Source organism: Apiospora hydei, assembly GCF_038363865.1.
Source record: "Apiospora hydei strain CBS 114990 chromosome Unknown utg000004l_segment0_segment0, whole genome shotgun sequence".
NCBI lineage: Eukaryota > Fungi > Ascomycota > Sordariomycetes > Amphisphaeriales > Apiosporaceae > Apiospora > Apiospora hydei.
The window spans coordinates 7,016,662-7,037,979 of NW_027117363.1; the positions used below are offsets into that span (position 1 = coordinate 7,016,662).

Consider the following 21,318-nt stretch of genomic DNA (forward strand, 5'->3'; position numbering starts at 1 on the left):
CACATTGCATATTGCGCCACCAAACTTCTTCCATAGAACTAGTAGGTGAGAGAGAAAAACCTCATAGAAAACTCAACGGCCATATCCGCCCATTGCTAACAACACAGCAGTACGGATGCCCTCAAGCGTCTATTTGCCGCCGACCGGGACCAGCTTCCCGACAACCAAGTACTTGCTCTCGAAGCGCTCCTCCCAGCCCCTCAGACTCTCCATCTCCTCGGCGCCGAGGCCGTCGAGCGTGTCCAGGGGCCCGTCGAGGTCCTCGGTCAGCATCTCGCGGTCGAAGCTGTGGCAGGCGAGGCCGCGGCTGGCGTCGCGGCCGGCGAAGTTCTCGTAGGGCCCGCCGGGGCCGTAGAAGTTGCGGCCCGAGGTCACGTCGAAGACGCGGCCGCGCACGGCGAGGTAGACGGGGTGGCCGTCGAGCCCGTTGTTGGGCAGCAGGGTGCGCGGCGTGTACGTCTTGAAGACGGTGGCGGGTGGCTCGCGCGGCAGCTTGGTCGGCGCGCTCGGCTTGAAGAGGAGGTAGGTGGTGTAGGCCGTCAGGATCACGAGGATCAGGTTGAGCGGGGTCGCGAGGCCGGTGCTGCGAGTGGGTGAAGTGTTAGTTGCGAGGCGCTTCTCGAAAGCATTTGTCGTATCGGAGATGGACGGAGTCGGGGGTGGGTGGAGGTGGAGGTGGAAATATTGGACGTACTATGCGCTCGCTTCGCGGACGGCCTCGTGGTGGGCCAGATGTTGGTCCACGTAATCCATGTTGATGATATGCCTGGCAGGTCGCTACACTCGAATTCGTTGAAGCAGAGAGTCGAGGCTATCGGCCGTGGAAGTCAAGTTTGGGGATTGCGGGATCTAGCTTAGGTCGTCAGATTCCAAGAGCTTCGGCCGGAGAACGTGGGGTCAGACAGTGGCGGAAGCTCCGGCTCAGTGGTCAATGGTCAATGCTCTCCGCTTAAGTAAGTGCCATGCCACCCTGACGCTGAAATACAATGCTGCCAAGCATAGCTGCATCATCTGCCGGATAGCAACTGCTGGCACTTGTCTTGGCGATACTCCCCTAAACATAAGTACCTACCAAATGTGGCTTGTATTTGTGATGTTTGCATGTAACAAGCGCTGAGTCCAAGCTACGCAACGTCGAGTTTGGAGTTTCACCTCAATACGAAGAGAGTCGCTGGTGAGCTTGTACAGACCATAACGGTGGAAAGCTTAAGATACAACACAGGCCAGCTTATTGTAATTGTTGCACCTGTACCAAGACGAAGTTTAAGCAATGGAGTGTGGTTTTTATCAGATGTTCAGTTGAGTAAAGTAAGAGGGCGATGTAAGGGAGGATGCTGCCTTCGTCTGCCAAATTCTAGTATAACACCAGCAATCGCTGTTTCTAAAATAATGTTTTTTGAAGGCTGGAGGTTTAATAAGTCACAGCTGTTTGGTCCCCTATTTTTGAGGTTCCCCACGTGCGGCATTGATGCGACGTTCTATAATTCCCATCACTACATACCTAGGTAAGTATACCTTGTACATGCTGGCGTCCTGAAATGAGAATTGTTGATCAAATGAACATCAATCAATCAAAGAAGCAAGAAGAGAACAGTAGCTCAGGTTCCAGTCTTAGTGCAGCCAGACAGAATTACGGTAAGCAGGTTGCAGTAAGCGCATGCCTGCAGCACGTTTCCAGGCGTCCCTCATTGGCAGACGTTCCCTTTGCACCTGGTCCTGGTAGGGAACTAAAAAGATGGATATCTACAGTACCCATATGCAATTTTCTGGATTGCAGGCAGCCTAAGTAGCTCGCCGACCGTTTCTCGATCCATATCCTCCTTAAAAAGAATACCGACATTGCTGTGTTGCTGCTATTGTGTATTGGCTTCATGATAGCCTTCAGCGTTCGGTCTTTTTCTTTTTCTTTTGGCCCAATGGTGCGGCTAGGTTAGAGATCCGACTCGCCATCTGCATTTCCTCCCCCAGAGTCAGCTCGTGGGGTGCGGCTTCTCGAACACCACCAAGCTCCCCCAAGCCGTCCCAATGATGCTGCGACGCCTCATTCGCCCGGCGCGCCGACTTCCCTGGGTCTATATCCTTCCTGTGCTCGGTCTTTGCTTCATTGAAGTCCTTATACACCGATCGCAATACAATGTGCCACGACCCGCGCACGAGCTCGACGAGCCCTTCTTCAAGGGATGCCAGGAGCCTGACGTCAACCACCCGCGCGAGAACGCCGTCATGGTCATGCTGGCGCGCAACTCCGAGCGCGACGCCGCCAACAGGACCATCGCCAGCATCGAAAACGCCTTCAACAAGTGGTTCAAGTACCCTTACGTTTTCATGAACGACGAGCCCTGGGACGCCAAGTTCATCGAGACTTTAAATAAGACCGCCGGCGGCCGAGCCACCTTCGAGGTCATCCCCAAAGAGCAATGGACCTTCCCGCCGAGTATGGACGCCAAGGCGGCGAAACAGAGTATGAAAGAGCAGGGGCAGAGGGGGTTACCACATGCTGGCAGCGAAGGCTATCATCACATGTGCCGCTTCTACTCTGGGTAAGCACAGCCTCTTCGCGAAACCGCCCCCGGCCCCCTTACAACAGCAGCAACAACAACAACATGCTGACCTTTGTCTCTCGTATAGCAAATTTTACCAATTAGAAGCCCTCAAGAAGTACAAGTGGTACTGGCGGCTCGAACCGGACGTCGACTTCACTTGCGCCATCACCTACGACCCCTTCGTACACATGGCCAAGAATAACAAAAAGTACGGGTTCACAATCGCGCTCTGGGAGGTGGGCACGACATGCCCCTCCTTATTCCGCGACATTGCCAACTGGAAAGAGTTACACAACATCCCGAGCAACAACCTCTGGAAGGCCGCGGTCCAGGCGAGCTGGGTGCCGTACCCCTTCCGACAAATGCTGGCATACTTCATGCCGCATACTGATCGCTTCGGCGACATGTGGAGTTTGTGCCATTACTGGAGCAACTTCGAGATCGCCGATATGGATTTCTTCCGCAGTAAAGGGTACCAGGATCTCTTCGAGTACTTGGACAGTAAAGGGGCTTTTACTTTGAGAGGGTAAGTCGTAATACGCTCTCTTCCCCCATCTTGCTCGCAAGCTCTATTGCTAACCGTCAATTTCTCAGTGGGGTGACGCCGCCGTCCATGCTCTGGCCGTGGCTCTCTTTTGGACCCAACACAGGTTCACCATTTCGAAGATTTTGGATATAGGCACGATTTGCTTTATCAATGCCCTGCCAATGCTCCCGATCTCCAGCTGACCGAGGCTGAGGTCTTGCTCGGCAACAAGCCGTACTGGCCAGAGAAGCCAGGTGGTGTGGGGTGCAGGTGTCGGTGCGATGGCGATATGCCGCGGAATCATCCGGGCTACTGTCTTAACAAGCTCAAGCAGCCGAATACCCGGGCGCGGCCCTGGCTGACCTGGCTCTTGTAGAGAAGGCAGCGAGTGTTGTTGGATGCGTTGTACTGCCTTTGCCGCGCAGACTTATGATACGGTTCTACAGGGCTCATGGAAGCAAATGTCTTGGAATCGAACAAAACCTAGAAATAGGATCGATGTATTTCATGAATTTCGCTGCCGAGTCCACATTGGATATATGATGATACCTGAATAGCCAAACCCCTGAATATTGAACATCCCAACCAACCAGCCCAGCTCTAGCCTCTACAAGTACAACGATAAACGCCAAGGCAATGCATTCGTTCCACGTTTCGGATCGGTCCCGTCGCTCTAAATGATTCTCGTTTTCAGACCCGTCCTTCACCTAAAGTCCCAGTAGAAGATCGTAACCCTCCACACCCACGTTATTTCCCCAGTGACGAAAGATACCAGCGCACTAATCATCATCCTCATCGTCGTCTTTGAAATGGTAATCACCCAGAAGGATATCGTCTGGCGCCACACCCAGCGTGACCTGGTTCCGTACCCACTCCGTCTCGACGCGGAAGAAGATCCAGATCCAGCGGCGCAGCACCTCGAGGAACTCGATGACGAAGAGAGAGCTCTCGAAGTCGGAGATGTGGTCGAGGTGCGCGCTCAGCTTCAGAGTCCACGTGCAGCGCAGCGTCAGGTCCAGGGCGATGACGGCGTAGTATAGGATAGGCGGGCCTACCACGAGGCGCCGGCGGAGGCCGAAAGGCTGGTCGGGCGCATTGCGCTGGTGGGCGTTGTTGAAGAGCGTCAGGTCCCAATCCTTGGCCACGTCCCAGTAGAAACTGTACAGGCTGTTGACCAGGCACGCGCAGACCCACGCCCGGTACAGGCCCGGGGACGGCCCCAGGTTTCGCTGCAGCGCCGCCAGGGTGATGACGGGGAACGCCGTGAAGTACTTGAGCGCGTTGGCGAGGTGCTGGCCGCCCCAGCCCGTCGCGGCGGTCTGGGGCCCCCGCGCGACCCGCCCGTACTCGATCAGGCACTGGCGCAGCCGGATCATGGACGGTATCGCCATGATGAAGGGCACAAAGAAGGCGCCGCCGCAGTTGCGGTCCGGGCGCGCCGTGGCCGAGCCGTCGGTGCGGAAGAACATGCACATGGCGACGTAGAGGTCGCCGAAGACGCGGGCGTAGCTGGTGAGCACATCGGCCAGCAGGATGTCGCCGAACTTGCCGTCCTTGGCCTCGGCGATGCCGCCGACGCTCACGCGCTTCAGGGTAGTGAGGAAGCGGCCGCGGCCCGCGTTGGACAGGTTCTGGAGGGGCGCGATGAAGACGCCGATCAGCACGACCAGGTAGGTCAGCGGCAGCCAGTCCCAGCGCAGCACGGCGGCCGGTCGCGCTGCGTGAAGACCCAGAAGACCAGCAGCGAGAAGGCGTAGACGGCCGAGAGGATGGTGGCGAGGCGGTAGGTCGAGAGGTGGTGCGGCGGGTGGTGCGGCGAGCTGCGCCCCGGGTAGCGGATCAGCGCCGGGACATCGATCTTGACGCGGTAGAGGTAGTGGAGATTGGCTCCCCAGGCCCAGACGGCTGTATATATTCAAGAGTACGTCAGTAATCCATTGGCGCACGTCGAGTAACGTGAGGGGTGGTGCCTACCGAAGACGATGATGAAGGCGACACGATACGGCAGGGGGAAGGTTAGGCTGAAGGAGTCGAGCTCCGGCTCGACGGCTGGATCACCGTCCATGTTGTAGAGGTCACCGGGGACGGGGCATCGAGTCGCGACCAGTTGGGCAGCGGTTTGGAGAGGAAAGGAACGAGCCCTAGACCGTCGCGGTTTGGCTGTACCAGAAAAGACGGAATGGTGAAATCCAGATAAATCTGGCAATAGTTCATCTGGTGTGCATCAATCAATCTGTCCGATCAGATTGCCCGGGTAAAATTTAGGGGGCTCAGTGGTACGTCACTAAAATGACAACTAATCGCAACCCCTGCAGTCCACTAAAACTGATCTGTCAAGGGACGACCCCTGTCGCGTAACTGCCACTCAACTGCTACCTCAGCGGCTTAGGCGTTTGGGTGCAGCAGCTGAAAGTCCAAGCTGCGCGCCGAGGTCCAACCAGCATCATTCAATCGATCATCCATCAACCAACCTCCATCGCGGTTGACCATTTCCGGCGACCATGAACCTCCATGGTCTGTTTTAATATCTCCGCAGCTGCTTGAGGCTTGACAGAGTGCTTATTGACTTGGGCTGACAATATCCGCGTCCGCCATTCAATGTTATTTGTTACTTGAGGCACTCCAGAGCAAGCACTCCGACCGGCCATGGCAACCTCGGCTGGTAGTACGGCGAGCACCGCCGACGCGACCTTATCGGCATCGCCGTACCCGTTGGCATTCGCCCCCGACATCATCAGATCGCACCAGAAAGATGCCTACTTCCAAGGCGTCATCACAAACCAGTTGACCGACCTTCACCGCCGCCTCCTCGGAGCCCGCTCGGCGCATGCCTGGAGCACCGAGTCCCGCACCATCGCCGACCTGCTCTACCTGTGTCTCACAACCCTGCTCGGCAACCGAACGTTGGGGAGGAGTATTGCGACTTGGTGCAGGTCGAAGGCAAGACCGGCGCGCTTCCTGCCTTGTCGAAACGAGCAGCCTACATCGCGGGGAGCATCCTCATACCCTACGGCCTCGCGAAGGCATTACCCGGAATAAGAGCCAGGATCAGAGGGAGGTTGGAGAGGAACTTGGCGCGCATGACGGCGCAGGGCCCCAAGAGTATTCAGTCGTGGAGTTATCGGTTCCAGTCATACGTGCTGATGCACCTCTCATCCATAACAAGCCCAGCACCAGTTCACGCTGTAAGCTTGGCACTATTCTACTTCAGCGGATCGTACTATGAGCTCGCCAAGCGCGTCGCCGGCTTGCGATATATCTTCACCCGCAAAGTGGGCGAGTCATCAGATCGGGCTGGGTACGAACTACTGGGCGTCTTGCTCGTCGTCCAGTTTGCTGTCCAGGGATACCTGCACGTACGGTCGACCTTGTCGAATAGCGCGCAGGCACGCGAGCGCGGCGTGTTCGGGAGCGTCAACGTCTCGCTCGACGAGCATGCCTACAGCAGTAACAATGCTCTGCTGACTGGCATGGGTACCCCGGGTGCGCCCCAGACGTACGTCAACATTGGCGCTGCAACGCATACCCCTGTCCTGAAAGACGCCCGCTACAACCTGGAGGAAGAGAAGACCATGGGCTGGATTAAGGGGGCGCAACAGCGCAAGTGTACCCTGTGCCTAGAGGAGCTCAAGGACCCCTCGGCTACCCAGTGTGGACATGTCTTCTGCTGGGAGTGTATCGGGGACTGGGTCAGGGAGAAGCCGGAATGTCCGCTTTGTCGGCGCGAGTGTCTAGTCCAGCATATTCTGCCTCTCAGGGCAGTATGAGCCGAATAACTAGTCTCAGATGGGGCCAGTAAATAGTTACTCGTCGCACTGGTGGGATCAGTATCTCTTCCCAGGAGTCATGAGTGCAGTATGGAAGTCTTGTCAAGATTTGAAGGCAGCTCTGCCTACGAGCGCAGAAACAGAATTCCGCTCCGTATTGGGGAGATCTTGCGTAGTTCTATAATATGCAAAAGAAGACTGCCGGTACAACCTGAGTACCAAGGCAGGCCATGAGGGCTAGCCGTAGGACATACGTCCAACCAGATACAACATAATAATGAAGACGTCACACTCCTACCCGGTCATCCTGGAGGCCATGGACATGATAATCATCAACTCTATAACTACTTTAGCTTCTTCCCTTCATCTAAATACTCCTTGTCGAGTCCAAAGAAATGTCTCGTGACAAATAAAATAAACAGGAGGAAGCACCCGCACACTATCTCATAAGGTAATGCGGTCCTCGGGGAGGGACACTACTTGCCGGGCAAACATGGTCTTGGGCAGCGAAGGATCTGCAAAGGCCATTCTCGATTCCATCGCCGCCTGTCTTCCCCTGGCCAACATCACCTCCTGGTACGAGCCAAGGGACGTGGCAATTGTGCTACGGCTGGAATCTGGCAACGTTGTTAGGGCCTTGCCAAGACTCAATGCGTCCTTGATGGCGTGAACGGCCCCCTGAGCCAGAAAGGGGGTCATTGCATCTACGCAGAGGGGGTTTGTATTAGTATGTTACGCCATGACATATAGTCGGGAAAGTAGTCTACACTCACGTGCTGCGTCACCAAGTATCGTGACTCGTCCTGCGGGGAGACTGTCCAAGAGAATCGTCACCAAGCGCAGGGGCGGCACCTTGATGTCCTCGAGCTTCGCCCGCTCAACCATGCAGCGGAACTGACGCGGCAGGTTCTGCATGGCCCGCAGCGCGAAGTCGCGGATCTCCTCGGCGGACAGGGAGTGCGTCCAGTGGTCGTCCCGGGGTGCGTCCTCGTCGTGCCAGGCCAGGTGGAAGTAGTAGTCGGCCGACTTGCCGTCGGGCGCCACCTTATCCAACCCGACAAAGTACCGGTAGTAGACGCCGTCGGGGCCCTGCAGGACCACCATGTAGGCCGAGTGGCCCAGGGCCAGCTGCTCCGCCAGGTCCTCGCCCTCGAGCCGCAGGCTCGAGGTCAGGATGGAGATCTTGTCGTACTCGAACTGGTCGACGCCCTTGAGCAGGTGCTTTCGTACTAAAAGGGGGGTAGTCGGCGGTCAGCATTCATTGGTGCAATACTCCAGCCGCAACCGGACAAATCTTACCGACGCTTTTGACTCCGTCGGCGCCGACGAGTATGTCGCCCGTGGCCGAGGTTCCGTCTCGGAAATGGACCGTGACCTTGTCTTCGTTCTCCTCGACCTGCACGGCCTGCTTGCCGTTCTGCACAGGGAGGTTGGTCAACAGCCAGTCGCGGAGACGGTGGCGGTTCGCTCGTATGACCTCCACCTCGCCGTCGTCCCGGTAGTCGTCCCGGTAGCCCATCTTGGTCATGGACACCTCGGGGTCGTAGAACGCAAACTCGAACCCGAGCTTCAGGGGGTGGAGATGAGTGAGCTCGTTGTGCGGGGGCATGTCATCCGGCATGGCGGCGAAGAACTCGGGCAGGATTCTATATACTCTCGCAACATCAGCCGTCTCGTCGTCTCAACCTTGGTGGTTTGTTCCAGGGAGGTAGGTACGAACGCATGGAGTGCAACTGCCCAGCCCTCGGGGCGGGCATAGCGGCTCTCGGATCTTTCGAAGATCTCAAAGGAGACCCCCGTGCTTCCGCAGGACCTGGCCAAGGGCGAGCCCTCCTATACCAGCACCCACGATCAGCACATGCGGAGAAGACGGAGTTGGAGTCATTGTGTTTGTGCGTGTAGTAGTGTGAGGAGGACGTGTCGTGGTGGTTACCGATGGAGTCTCTTTTTCTATCACTGTGCTGCGTCGCGCAACCGCATTTATATACTCAACTTTTCTCAACTACGCCGCAATATACGATACTAGGCAACTAACATACCAGACTTCACCTCCGGCACCCCCGCCCCCACTGCTCCGTTCAGATATGACCGGCTTGTCAGCCTCATGAAGAACGACTCGGCGCCCCTATCCCGTACAGCCCGAACGCCTACTGAGCTACGAGGGCTTCAACATTGCGAAGGTCGGGAAGGCGCGAATTTGCGAACCCCGAGTGCATATAGGTGGAAGCCGTACGGTAGTAGCAGGCAGGACGCACACATATACCCTTGCGTTAAACAGGACACCTCATTGGGGCAACGGGACTTGGATCTCTACGATGACTAATGCCGGACTGGAACGCTTGACTTGCACTTATTACCTCATAGTGATCAGCAGCACAAAGCTTAAGTCTCAGTGATGAAGTGAGTCGTAGTGAGGCAGTAATCATGGTGAGCTGCAAGGACACCTGCGGTGTAACTCCGGCAGCGGTGGTTCGGTGCCGAAGACCGCTCCCTGCCCACATCGCTTATTTCACAGACGCCTGCAAGTCCTATTCAACGGCCCCGACTTCCGACTCCAGAACAACAGGCGGCAATCGTCCCTGCACGAACAAATTCTCAATAGGGGTCTCCCAAAGAAAATATCCGAAGTCCTGATTATCGGTAAACATCAGTTCTCCGTGAGTCCGGTTGCCGGTATCTCCTATTCACATCCCGGATCCTCCCTTATTGTCGAATGTGGCCCGTAACTACACTGACCCGAGATGATGGCCTTCGAGAGCACATAATATCGCGTCGACGAGACAAGCAACGCGATGGCACCTATTTATGGCCATCATCTGCATGCTGTTTTCTTACTGCAGGTATCAACGCCCCCTTTCCCGTACACCAAGCCAATCATGCTTCTCAACCCCAAAGCTGGGTGCCCCCGCGTGGTACAACTAGGAAGGACACGCCGACGACCATGACAGGCAGCAGGGCTTCGGATCGAATTAGAGCCTGTCCCGCAGCCGCGCGTTATCTGTTGTACCTCTCCGCTGGATGGGCGATTTGGATCTACTTGGCAATCTTCTTTAGAGGCTCTATTCTAGCGACACCCGGTAAGCGTGCGCGGTTGCTGACCCGGTGGTGCCAATGGTGTGCGACACGTCTAGAACCCCCACCCGGAAGATTTAAGAGTGGTGATGCCCAATTGGCAAGGGGAGGTTTTGATATAGGAACACCAAGTCCAGCCCATATACACAGCAATACAAAATATATCCTGGTCCATACGGCCAGGACTGCGGGTCGTTGTGGTCTCCATCGAGATTGCCAACAGTTCTTGGCTTAGAGAACATAAAACTGTGGCACTGAGTTCGAGGCATGCTTACGAAACTTAAGAACGGTCGTGTCGCCCCTTTTTATTAAGGACTTGGAAGGCCCTCGTTACGAACCGGTGGCGGCGTGCTCACTACTTCTGCTAGGATGTTGCTGAACAAGTCCCGGTCAGGTATGCCTCCCTGAGGTGACACAGAGCGCTGCCCGTCATCTCGCCAAAATCCCAATCGCAGAGGCAAAGACAAAAAGAAGAAGGGTAATAATGCATTCTCTATTTTTACCATGTTCACTCCAGTCCATATAGATTTCCACCAAGCTCAGCCCGCCAGAACAGCGATGGCCAGGCCTGCAAGTGACCATACTGTCCACCCCGTATAACCGCCCGGAACTCCTGCTGTCGGCGTGCTCACTATCGGTGTTTTAGTTGAAGTGGACGAGACGCCTGTGGGTTCGAGGGTGTTGCCCGTCGTGGAGAGAGGAGTGCTAGTGGTGTCTGTGCAAGTGCAGGTGCCTGTCTTACCTGAGGTAGGTCCGTCGCTTGACGTCGAACCCGGCGAGTCCGATGATGAGTCCGATGATGAGTCCGATGATGAGTCCGATGATGAGTCCGTCGTGTTTTCCACATCCATGTCGTCCGAGAGACCGTTCGGCGTGCAGTGGGTGCCGGGCGCGCACTTGACGACGCTGCTCCAGTGCCCGGCCGCGCATCGTTGCCACGAGTCGCCCATGCAGTTCCACTGCCCTTCTTGTGAACAGTCCGACCCGGGGTCGTAATCGCGCTTGGCGAGCTCCGAAAAGGCCGTCTGGGATAAGGTGCCGTTTGCCCCTATCGAGACCGCGGCGGCAAATGGTAGCACGTAGTACAAGATAACCAAGAGTATACTTGAAACGCGACTTGCAAATGCGTGTGCGGCCATCTTTGGATTCTTCGTGTTTTCTTTTCCTTTCTTTCTCGTTTGACTTGCTTGTTTGCTTGCTGTAAAAGTGAAACCAGAGTTGAACAGAACTCGAAGCTGTATGGCGATAGATATCTGGTTGAAATACTCTGGGCAGACAGTCTCCCTACCTTACGACGGCTGGCGCCATATCAGTCTTTATGAGCATCTCTATATCATGGACGCGCGCGGCACGGCGGTTCACCGTCATGCTTTGACCGACTCACTCCGCTTCCTTGAAATGTGGGACGTGGCGATGAGTTTTGCTGTTTGCTTCTTCCGACCAACCGGCATCGTTGCCCAGGTCTCCAGAAAATCTTTATTGGCGCCACGTCAATTACACGAGCTTCCCAGCCACCGACTTCTGTGTGACATGAGCCGTGAAGCCGACCTGGATAGCCAGCACTCAGGATGAGACTGAGTCAACGCCCCGAGGGAACATGCTTCTGCCGAGTTCCAGAAACCGGGCACCTGCATTAGCTCTGTCGCGTGGTTGAAAATGCAGCGACTCTTGGCATCGTGAGGTTCGCAGCGTCACTTCGCCCACGTGACTACCTACTTAAAGCATCATGTCAGATAACACCTCACCACCGCACCGCACTCACGCGCTCATCCTAAGCCTGAGATTCCCGATGTAGACGTCATAGGGAAGCAACATGATTTGCTCGGCGACGGTGTTCCTGGCGGCGGCTTGTAATCGCCCTGCCTGCCTGCCTGCCTCTTCACACGGGCGCTACCAAGTTAACGCGTGCGAAACACGCCGGCAAAGCCCCGTCCGTCGGCGCGTATGACTGAACCCATCCGGCCGTTGGAATTTGATAGGCGCTTTGGGGTCTTGACACGGAAGAAAGGGAAGCTTCTCCCTCTCTTTCTAAAGCGAGAAAAAACGTGGATCCTGCATGTGCCGCGGCGTTTCTAGAAGGTTCACGGACCGGTACCTGCATATTCTCGCGGTCCTTATGTGGTCCTACGGCTATGGCGGCGGAAGGTCGGCCGAGGGAGTCGCTGAAATTTCGTTTCGCGTCTGGTTGTGGGCTTAGGATGAGCATAGAATCCAACCCAACATCCCCAGAAGTAAAACAGACAGTGATGGCGCACTGCACTAGGGCATTATATATATAAATATATGTATGTGTATATATATATATATATATACGTTATATAACATACTTAATATATGTACAGAGAGAAAAAGCGACACCAGCCTCCTTCGGTGTCTCTTGCTTCCGGGCTCCCGTCCGTTGATTGTTTAGTCTCGGAGCGGCTGTCTTGGAACGTGGTGCAGGCCGGAAAACAGTACGAAGTAGACCACAATTATACACTCTTATACCGTCAACACTATTAATGCATAATGCATCGATAAACAGTGAGATTAATGGGTTACATCTTATAAAGAGTGCTGGGATTCCAGCCTAGTGCACTGAGCAGATACCAGGTAATTATCGGAAGCGAGATATACAAGGCTATTTATTGTTGTATCGCCATGGCAAAGCTTGTTTTCCTTTGAGAGCAGGACTGGCAATTATCCCTCCCAATGTTTAAGGGGAACATTGAAGGGTTCTGCAGCCCCGAACCCCGAACCCTGCGCCGTAATACTACCTAGGTACCCTTCCTTAGCTGACGTACTGTAAAGACGGGGACAGAAACGGGGAGTCGTGGAGATCGGCAATAACAGAAACACTGCGGTAATAAGATTGTACAGGCCGCCCTGTCTCTAATCCTGCGGGTAATTCGGGGCCCAAGGGCCCCTATTGTTTGGGAACTCGGTTGCTGGGCAGCTTGTGTGCATACATACTCTCGTCCGATCTAGTGACAACGAGCCTCGATGGATGATCCTACTTAAAGTCAAATGCGATGACGTTCCTAGAGATATGTTTCAAACAGGTGACCGAACAGGCCAGCCCAGGCCAGGCCGGTTCAGCTTATTAGCCAGCCCTGCCGCCACAATGTTTCCGACCTGCAGTCTGGGGGGAGGGGAATCCATCAGCAGCCGAAGTTCGTATTCGAGGCGCAGGTGTCTTCGAATCCCCACCTTTCCAGCCAGTCAAGCCATTCGAAAATAGAAAGAGAGTCATCCGACGCGACCGATTGGATAGCTGTCTTACCGATGATGGCTGACATTAGCAAATACCGTGAGCGATCAGCGACTGCTTGACACAGGGATTTCACGTCTAGGCCCCAGGGGATGCATTCCATGCAGCTCGGAGGAACAATGTCTCTCACGCCATGGACAACTTCTGTACGTGTGTATGCGTATGCGAGTGCTAGGAGATATATCAGCATCATGTACCTTTTCACCGAGGCCCAAGCGGCAGCTGGATACAGGTACATATTTCGTGGAGAGGTATCTAGTTCATCTGAAGATAGACGAGAAGAAAACGAAAACGAATTTGATATCGAAAACCAGAAACAAGGAACTGCCGCATCCTTATCAGAAGACCAGGAGAGCGACGACAACCGAGCAAAAGATATGTAGCTACCGCCTTAGATTCGGGTCTGTCCAGGGCACTTCAATTTGCTGGGATGTGCTTGTTGGAGTACAGTACCACCAAGGTGGGACAGGAACAAGCAAAGTCAAAAGCAATCGGGAATTTTCTCGCAGTGCAGTTGCAGTGCCGCCCCAGGATTGGAGATAGCTTATCGTGGAGGCTACGCGGCGACACGAGCCAGAATAGTGTGTGTGGCAGGATATCGGGACGAACCTAAGCCCGGTTACGTTGGGATCGATGTGCTAAGGTAATGGCTGAATAGAGGCGAGATCAATGTGAGATACACTGGAATGGAGTCACTGGACTGACAGGGCGGGCGCATAACCTTAGAACCTTTTTTAGCTTTAACGGGCCTTGTTTCCAGCGAACAAACGGCACCCTCCGCAACCCCCAAGTTCCAACGCTTGTTGGCCAAAACGCTCGCTACCTACTAATTTTCCAAGGCCCTTACTTGCCTACCTATTGACCTTAGGGCATTGGACGATGCTGATGACAGTGGTGGCACCTGGTGGAATTGGGCTCTAGTGACTGACAGCGCATCGGCCAGGACCATCGTTGTTCGCCAAGACGCCTTGATGGCTCGATGGCTTACTGGCTCGATGGGAATCGAGCTCAGCTTGCTTGCTGGCTGGCCTGCTTGCTTCTTTGTCGAGGGTTGAATGAGCTCTCCAAATGAACAATACAGATAGTGGGTTGTTCCCCTTTGGTTGGCGGCTGATTGGCCTAGGCAGGCCCCTGTCATCGCAAGCTGGAACAATTCAACGTTCCTCCAACCTGGGTCGCTGTAGCTGTAGGGGACCTTGGGACCTGGGGACCCAACTAAAGTACATGTACCTAACATTACTTACCTAGCGGGCCAGCATTTTGGGGGGACAGGGGGAGAACGTCGTCATTAGGTATGTCACTAGTCCTTGCAGTCCTACTCCAACGGGGATTAATCAAATTGATGAATGGACGCATCTCGCTCAGAGAATCCCGATCGATAATCATGTCTTGTCCTTGACGTCCAATCCGTATCCAGATAATCCTTTCTTTCTTCCCCTTGTTTTCCCCATCTATACGTTCGTTCCTCTGATCCGACAAGGCACTGGTACACCTGTGGTCGTTGTAAGAAAGACATCCGGAAAGAATCCTATGTTCTCTCACCCTCGTTTGATCCTAATTTTATCTCAACCGACGGCCATTCCTTGTCTACGTTTGTTGTCTCTCGCTTCGCCACCCTTCACCCAGCGCTGGTTGGGGTTGCCGCATCCTGTTTTGTAACCAGCGGCTTTTGAGGTGGTTTGGATCTCAAAGGGCCATCTCCTGCAGCCCGTACAACGTCCTCTTCAACCGCGCGACCGACCGAACTTGTTGCGCATTTGCCATCTGACTCCAGTTTAAGCCCGAGAGTAGGAGGAAACCACCCACAAGTCACCATCCCGACCTATCCGTATACTTCAGGGCTACAGAATTCCCGCCCAGCCTGCGGAGTGGAAACGCCATAAATCGTTGGGTTCCTACTCTTCGAAGCCTGCTCGCATGTATTCTTTGTGAAAGCTTGGCCTAGCGAACAAACAGAAACCGACCTTTGACCTGGGCATCCAGTCACTGCTTGACTTGGCTGTTCTGCGCTTCGGCGGCTCTGCCAGCAGAGCGCCGGTACACACCGATCAATATGGCTTGGCCATGGGAAATGCCTGCGCTCTTAACTGCGAGGCAAGACGATCCAGCGGCAAATCTGGTCAAGTTGCTCAATGATCCCTTCAAGCAGAATGTGAGTCTTTGTTCTTGCGCGCGGGAAAAACTGATTTATATTGACTCTTCCAGCTTACGATTAACGCCGTATACTCTGCCTTGGCTTCTTCCCTAGGGTTGACGGTCGGGATTTCGCTGTTCTTCTCTCTTATACGACCCTACCATTCAGTCGTTTACGCCCCAAAGCTCAAACATGCCGACGAGAAACATGCGCCGCCGCCGATTGGCAAAGGCTACTTTGCCTGGATCACCCCTTTATGGAAGACCAGCGAGAAGGAAATGATACAACATGCAGGCATGGACGCCACGATATTCCTCCGTTTTACGAGAATGCTCCGGAATATATTCGCCGTACTGGCTGTTTTATCTTGCGCCATTCTTCTGCCCATCAACTGGACCAAAAACGTCCAGCAGGACCAGCCGTCGCTCTTGCTCATGAGGATGACACCAATAGCAGTCTGGGGCAAGAATACCTGGGGCCTGGTCATTGTGGGATATTTATCCAACGCCGTCATCTGCGGGTTCCTGTGGTGGAACTATCGGAAGGTTGTAGAGCTACGCCGCTACTATTTCGAGACCGAAGAGTACCAACACAGTTTGCACTCCCGGACGCTGATGCTGAACGACATACCTAAGAAATTATCGTCGGACGAAGGAATTGCTAGGATCATCGACGAAGTCATTCCCCAATCATCATTCTCAAGAACAGCAATGGCACGCAACGTCAGGCTTCTTCCCAGTCTTATCGAACAGCATAGTGCGACTGTCCGCAAGCTCGAAAAGGTTCTTGCGAGGTACCTGAAAGATCCTGCAAACTTGCCCGGCGCGGCCTATGTGCTCGCCCTCCAAGAAGGATCCATCTTACGGCACATTTCCCAAAGGCCAAAAGGTCGATGCTATCGAATATCTTACGAACAGGATCAGGGAGCTCGAGATTGAAGTCAAGGAAGTTCGGAACACGGTCGATAAGCGAAATGCCCTGCCATATGGTTTTGCCAGTTACGACGACATTTCCGAGGCGCACTGTATTGCCCACGCTTTGCGACACAAGAAGCCAAGGGGCACCACGGTAGTCCTCGCTCCGAGGCCGAACGACATCATCTGGGACAACATGCCCCTCTCTCCATCCAAAAGAGGCTGGCGTAGATTGATTGTCAACTTATGGGTCGCTCTGCTGACGTTTCTTTGGATCGCTCCCAATTCCATGATAGCGATTTTTCTGGTCAACTTGAACAACCTCGGATCCGTCTGGCCGGCGTTTCAGACCGAGTTGAACGCAAACAAGTCGTTCTGGTCGATCGTACAAGGTGTGGTCAACCCGGCAATAACGTCTCTGGTTTATCTCACGCTCCCTATCATTTTCCGTCGGTTGTCTATCAGGGCCGGAGACCGGACAAAGACGGGAAGAGAGAGGCACGTGGTATCGAAGCTTTACTTCTTTTTCGTCTTCAACAACCTGATCGTCTTCTCGATATTCGGGGCTATATGGACTATCGTGAGCTCCGTGGTTCAAGACACCATAAAAACGGGCGACGCCTGGGCGGCGATTACGGAAGCGAAGCCTTTGGTCACTTTGTTCGTTTCTTTGTGCAACATCACGCCTTTCTTCATCACGTGGTTATTGCAACGTAGCATGGGTGCTGCCATCGATCTTGCACAGCTGTGGACATTGGTCTGGAGCTTCTTCGTTCGCAAATTTTCGAACCCGACTCCACGAGAATTGATCGAGCTGACAGCTCCGCCTGCGTTCGATTACGCCAGCTACTACAATTATTTCCTGTACTATGCTACAGTTGCGCTATTCTTTGGCGGTCTCCAGCCTCTGGTCCTCCCAGCGGCGGCCATATATTTTGCGATTGATTGCTGGCTCAAGAAGTACCTCCTTCTCTACATTTTTATCACGAAGACTGAGTCGGCGGGTATGTTCTGGCGTGTTCTCTTCAATCGGTTAGTCTTCGCGACTATGCTGGGAAATATGATCACATTTCTTGTCGTTTGGATTCGGGGAGATGGTACAAAGATACAGGCTTACGCTGCAGTGCCGCTCCCTTTCATCATGCTTATATTCAAGCTCTACTGCTCCCGAGCGTTTGACACCAAAATCCATTACTATGCGATTCGTAATGTTCACAGGAATACTGAAGGCGGCATTGGCAAGGACCCCCTCCGATCTGACCGACTTGCGTCACGATTTGGCCACCCAGCACTATATAAGCCCCTTATCACGCCAATGGTGCATGCCAAAGCCCAGAACATCTTGGCCTCGATCTACAAGGGCCGCCTAAGCGACGGGCGTGAGGCCGATTCGGGAGATACCATGTCTACGTCAGGCTACTCCGATGCCTATGTACTTGGTGACATGAACAAAGCAGGCAAGGCAAAACACGCCATGCCTGGGTTCGAGATTGTTCACGAGTCGCGCATGGACTTTGAGTACTACAAGAACCGACCGGAATTCTCATCGGAGCACGGCGGGGGCGACATCTACGGCCGGCCGATTGATCACTTCAGGCCAGGGACTCCTGGGAGCATGTGGAATGGCAGCGAACCTGCTTCGAGACCAGGTAGCCCAGGGTTACCGCCTATCCGAGCTGCAAGTCCTGGCCCAAGTGTCATGGGGAGAGCCTACTCTCCTGGGCCTTCAGCAATGGGCGCATCCCATCCTTATTCGCCGCATGTAGACTTTGGTCGGTCGCGCAGCCCGCTTTACTCGCAAGGTAACGATAGTGGCGCTAATCTTGTTGGTAATGCTGCTGCAATGCCTTTGTCCCCGATGATGGGGGCCCAAGCATGGAACGCCCCATAACTAGAGGTCCAGGGGGCGCTGGCATGCTTGGTGGAGGACCTCAGGGCTACGGTGGTCTGCCCCAGAACGAAGAGGACATGAACGCCCCGGCCCAAGACCCAATGGCTTACGACTATTTCCGCAGTACGCGGACTCGGAGGAACCCTAGCGGGGCATGGTAGCGACCACCGACGAGGAAGGGACGGGGAGAAGGGAGGTGTTGGTTAGCAGCATCGAATAATTAATTTGGTGTACGAAGCGGTGTAAATCTTCAATGCATACGTCTGGCGTTCAGGCTACGAGTGTACATGGATATGTCACTCTCATTTTGGGGGCGAAAGAAACTTAGAAACGACAGGGCATCCTAGGATCGGTAACGATTATAGACCACCATCAGAGAGAGGTCGGTCCATTTACGAAGTTCAAGGGGACTCTAAAAGAACGGCATGGAAGACGCGAAAGAATCCTATATAGCACTATACTTTTAATGACCACTCGAGGGAGTCAAAACCGGGATACTTCCCGAGTAGTAGTACATAGTAATCTTCGATGTGTGTTCACATAACAACTGACTGTTTACTGCTCGTTTCGCTTCCATGATGCCTGCCTCTTTACTTATTCAAGAACGTGGGTAGAAACCCTCCCCTTTTCCGTTTGAGATTGTATAATGGAGAATAGTTGATATCGGAGATTTCCCCAGCGAACACGACGACTACACGCTACATCACTATGGGCGTGAGAAGGATTGATGAACACGTGCCTCTCCAACGGCCGATCATCTGATGGTAATGCTCTCGATATGAATCAGTCTTGTTGCTGCATGTTTAGAGATAAGAACAGTATCTCATTAGCGATTTATGTATGTACATATATATTGTTAAATGTTAGATAAACCCGGACGTAGGAATAAGGCCCCCTTTTCCCGGGCAACACCAGATCTCCCGGTGATAAGCTAGACAAAGGAAATGAGTGTACTTAGTTAAACAGACACTTGAGGGAAAGAGAGGACGCGATATAGCTGACCCCGCTGTCCTAGTTAGTTTTCCCTTATCTTGTAATTACTTTTTTTTCCGTCTTTTCTTTTGCTTTTGATTCCCTTCTTGTTTCCTTGTCTGAACGCGGTAAAAGCCGGGTTTACAACTCGGCGGCTGCTTGGCTCCTGGTTTTGCGGGCGGTGCGGCCAACCGGGGCAGGGGGCTTTTTCTCCTTCTTGGGGCGCCCACGCTTAGCCCCGGTGTTGTCGCCATTAGTTTCATTATCTTGGGTCTTTTGCTTCTTGGCGGGCGAGACTTGGAGTTTCTCGTCCACATTGGCACTGGACGCATCGTCGCCGTTGGTGACTTCGTCGTGTGCAGCCGGGTCGTCGGCCTTTCTTTTCTCGCCAGTCTGGGGTTCGCCCTTGGCGGTCTCGGCAAGAACCTGGGCGGGTCCAGTGGATTGCGCGTCCTCCTTCGGCACCGTTCCAGCAGGTGGTTCAGCGACCGGCGAATCGGCCTTCTTGGCTGGTGGGGGCGCTGTTTCCTGCTCGTTGGCTGGCTGCGTCACACTGCCTGCACCCAGTTGCTTGGGGTCTGGCAGTTCCCGGTCCGGCACTTCTTCGACAGAAACGGGCTTGGGGACTTCCTTTGAATCGCGGTCAGTCGTCGCGTTAGTAGTATCTTCTAAAGCCTCCGGCTTATCGGATTGGACAGCAGGCAGTCCAGCTTCCGCCACAGTTTGGTTGGCGGCGCCGTCCTTGGCGTCTTCGGGGGACTTGGCAGCATCTGTGCTAGCAGTTGGGGCAGATGGCAGGTCCGCCTCAGCTTTGTCAATCGGAGCTGGTATCATTGGGGCCTGTGCTGTTGCCATGGGCTCTTTGGCGATGGAAGGCAAGGCCGGCTCCGACGGTTTGGCGTCAACAGGTAGCTGAGTCTCTGGGGGTGTTGGCGGTCCATTCTCGACTGGCTTGTCCATTGGAGCAACAACTGTAAGAGAGATGGGAATACGTTAGCACACAGTGCCGCAGGCTTGACGTAGCTCGAGTGTGACACGACAAACGTCGAAGCATTGTCCAAGCCACTTAGCTCCGCGCAGGGACAATTGAGGGTCAATGATAACGATCATGGTATGCTGAGAATCGCGGGAGGGAGCGCAACAGTGTTTGCGATGGCTTGATACCTTTGTTGGCGGTGTTGGTCGTGGTCTCGGCCATCCTCAATGACGTAACGAGAGCGGGCAGTCTTCCAGTAACACAGTATGCGCGCAGTCGCCAAACAGTGCTGTCAGAGTACGGGTGTTTTTGGTGGTTTGGTGTTCTAGCTTAAACCAGACTGTCGCGGTGTGGTTGGGGGAGTTGAGACGAGGAGGTGCAGTCAGAGTATATTCGATAATGAATGAGAAATAATGGGGGAAAGATGAAGATTTCAGCAAGTGGAACGAGGAACTCAGATGAGGCGAGTGAGTGAGTGAGTGAACGAGGTGAGGTGAGTGCGCGAAGCTGCTACACTCAACCAGCTACTACTACTGCTACATGGACGACGAATCAAGTCCCACCAACCACCGGGTCGGGAGAATTATTCGTTCATGTTAGGCCAGGAACATGGGAGTAACCAGAGGCAGTGGCAGCATCGTCCTGGCATCTCCCCATCTCCTGCGGCCCGTCGCCTTTGGACGTGGTACCCCCGTGTACCTCGCGTGCCCTACTGCTAACATTGTTCTTACCGAAGTTGTACCTACAGACACAACTGCATACTACCTTGCCTCTTCTGCCAGCCTCGATCGATGAGAAGAGGGGAAAGCCCAACGGGGGAAACAAGGTTGCGTACCTTAAGTGCTACCATTAGTAATAGGGAGCGGAAGACAGAGTGAGCTGCGAGGGTGAGGTTCCAACGAGACTCGGCACGTCACTGGCAGACCCCTGCTCCGGAAAAACGATATAGCGACCGACATTTGGAGTCTGTTGCTAGGTAGGTAGCTGCCCGAGGCCCGAGCCTGGGCCGACCTGTCCAGTTTGACCCCCATGGACCCTCAAAAGCCATTGGGCATTCCAAAGCCACCCCGGATTACCCAGCGTGTAAGTACGAGATGTCGGTAGGTAAGGAAATGGGTGTGAGCCGGGCTGCCTACTCGCTGGAAAGCAGTTGCTCTGCGTAAGAGGCTCGTCGGGGATGTGGTTCAACACCCAAGGCAAGACCAGGTCCTTGTCACCGTTGGTCACTTGACTATCGCCGTCACGTCATTGGACCGCCAAGATTCCCGTGGGC

At 54.3% G+C, this 21,318-nt stretch overlaps 8 protein-coding genes across 8 annotated transcripts; 3 read left to right on the forward strand and 5 right to left on the reverse strand.

The window, feature by feature from the left end:
- Positions 1 to 129: 129 nt before the first annotated feature.
- Positions 130 to 753, reverse strand: PG997_004731 (Damage response protein 1; the record flags this gene model as incomplete). Its single annotated transcript, XM_066809046.1, has 2 exons — positions 130 to 583; positions 695 to 753. The coding sequence occupies 2 exons, from the start codon at positions 751 to 753 to the stop codon at positions 130 to 132; spliced, it is 513 nt and encodes a 170-aa protein (XP_066672664.1).
- A 1,272-nt stretch (positions 754 to 2,025) lies between these two features.
- Positions 2,026 to 3,445, forward strand: PG997_004732 (uncharacterized protein; the record flags this gene model as incomplete). Its single annotated transcript, XM_066809047.1, has 4 exons — positions 2,026 to 2,540; positions 2,629 to 3,069; positions 3,138 to 3,167; positions 3,223 to 3,445. 4 exons carry the CDS (start codon positions 2,026 to 2,028, stop codon positions 3,443 to 3,445), a joined length of 1,209 nt encoding a protein of 402 aa, XP_066672665.1.
- Positions 3,446 to 3,848: 403 nt separating this feature from the next.
- Positions 3,849 to 5,134, reverse strand: PG997_004733 (EXS-domain-containing protein; the record flags this gene model as incomplete). The annotated part of the gene is made up of 3 exons (XM_066809048.1): positions 3,849 to 4,700; positions 4,808 to 4,974; positions 5,044 to 5,134. 3 exons carry the CDS (start codon positions 5,132 to 5,134, stop codon positions 3,849 to 3,851), a joined length of 1,110 nt encoding a protein of 369 aa, XP_066672666.1.
- Positions 5,135 to 5,715: 581 nt separating this feature from the next.
- Positions 5,716 to 6,836, forward strand: PG997_004734 (uncharacterized protein; the record flags this gene model as incomplete). Its single annotated transcript, XM_066809049.1, has 2 exons — positions 5,716 to 5,983; positions 6,049 to 6,836. 2 exons carry the CDS (start codon positions 5,716 to 5,718, stop codon positions 6,834 to 6,836), a joined length of 1,056 nt encoding a protein of 351 aa, XP_066672667.1.
- Positions 6,837 to 7,280: 444 nt separating this feature from the next.
- Positions 7,281 to 8,721, reverse strand: PG997_004735 (uncharacterized protein; the record flags this gene model as incomplete). The annotated part of the gene is given in 5 exon segments (XM_066809050.1): positions 7,281 to 7,540; positions 7,610 to 8,065; positions 8,136 to 8,482; positions 8,557 to 8,669; positions 8,686 to 8,721. The coding sequence occupies 5 exon segments, from the start codon at positions 8,719 to 8,721 to the stop codon at positions 7,281 to 7,283; spliced, it is 1,212 nt and encodes a 403-aa protein (XP_066672668.1).
- Positions 8,722 to 10,447: 1,726 nt separating this feature from the next.
- On the reverse strand, positions 10,448 to 11,047 carry PG997_004736 (uncharacterized protein; the record flags this gene model as incomplete). The annotated part of the gene is made up of 1 exon (XM_066809051.1): positions 10,448 to 11,047. The coding sequence occupies one exon, from the start codon at positions 11,045 to 11,047 to the stop codon at positions 10,448 to 10,450; it is 600 nt and encodes a 199-aa protein (XP_066672669.1).
- Positions 11,048 to 15,211: 4,164 nt separating this feature from the next.
- On the forward strand, positions 15,212 to 18,097 carry PG997_004737 (uncharacterized protein; the record flags this gene model as incomplete). Its single annotated transcript, XM_066809052.1, is given in 3 exon segments — positions 15,212 to 15,310; positions 15,364 to 16,125; positions 16,145 to 18,097. The coding sequence occupies 3 exon segments, from the start codon at positions 15,212 to 15,214 to the stop codon at positions 18,095 to 18,097; spliced, it is 2,814 nt and encodes a 937-aa protein (XP_066672670.1).
- Positions 18,098 to 19,210: 1,113 nt separating this feature from the next.
- Positions 19,211 to 20,029, reverse strand: PG997_004738 (uncharacterized protein; the record flags this gene model as incomplete). The annotated part of the gene is made up of 1 exon (XM_066809053.1): positions 19,211 to 20,029. The coding sequence occupies one exon, from the start codon at positions 20,027 to 20,029 to the stop codon at positions 19,211 to 19,213; it is 819 nt and encodes a 272-aa protein (XP_066672671.1).
- Positions 20,030 to 21,318: the final 1,289 nt, after the last annotated feature.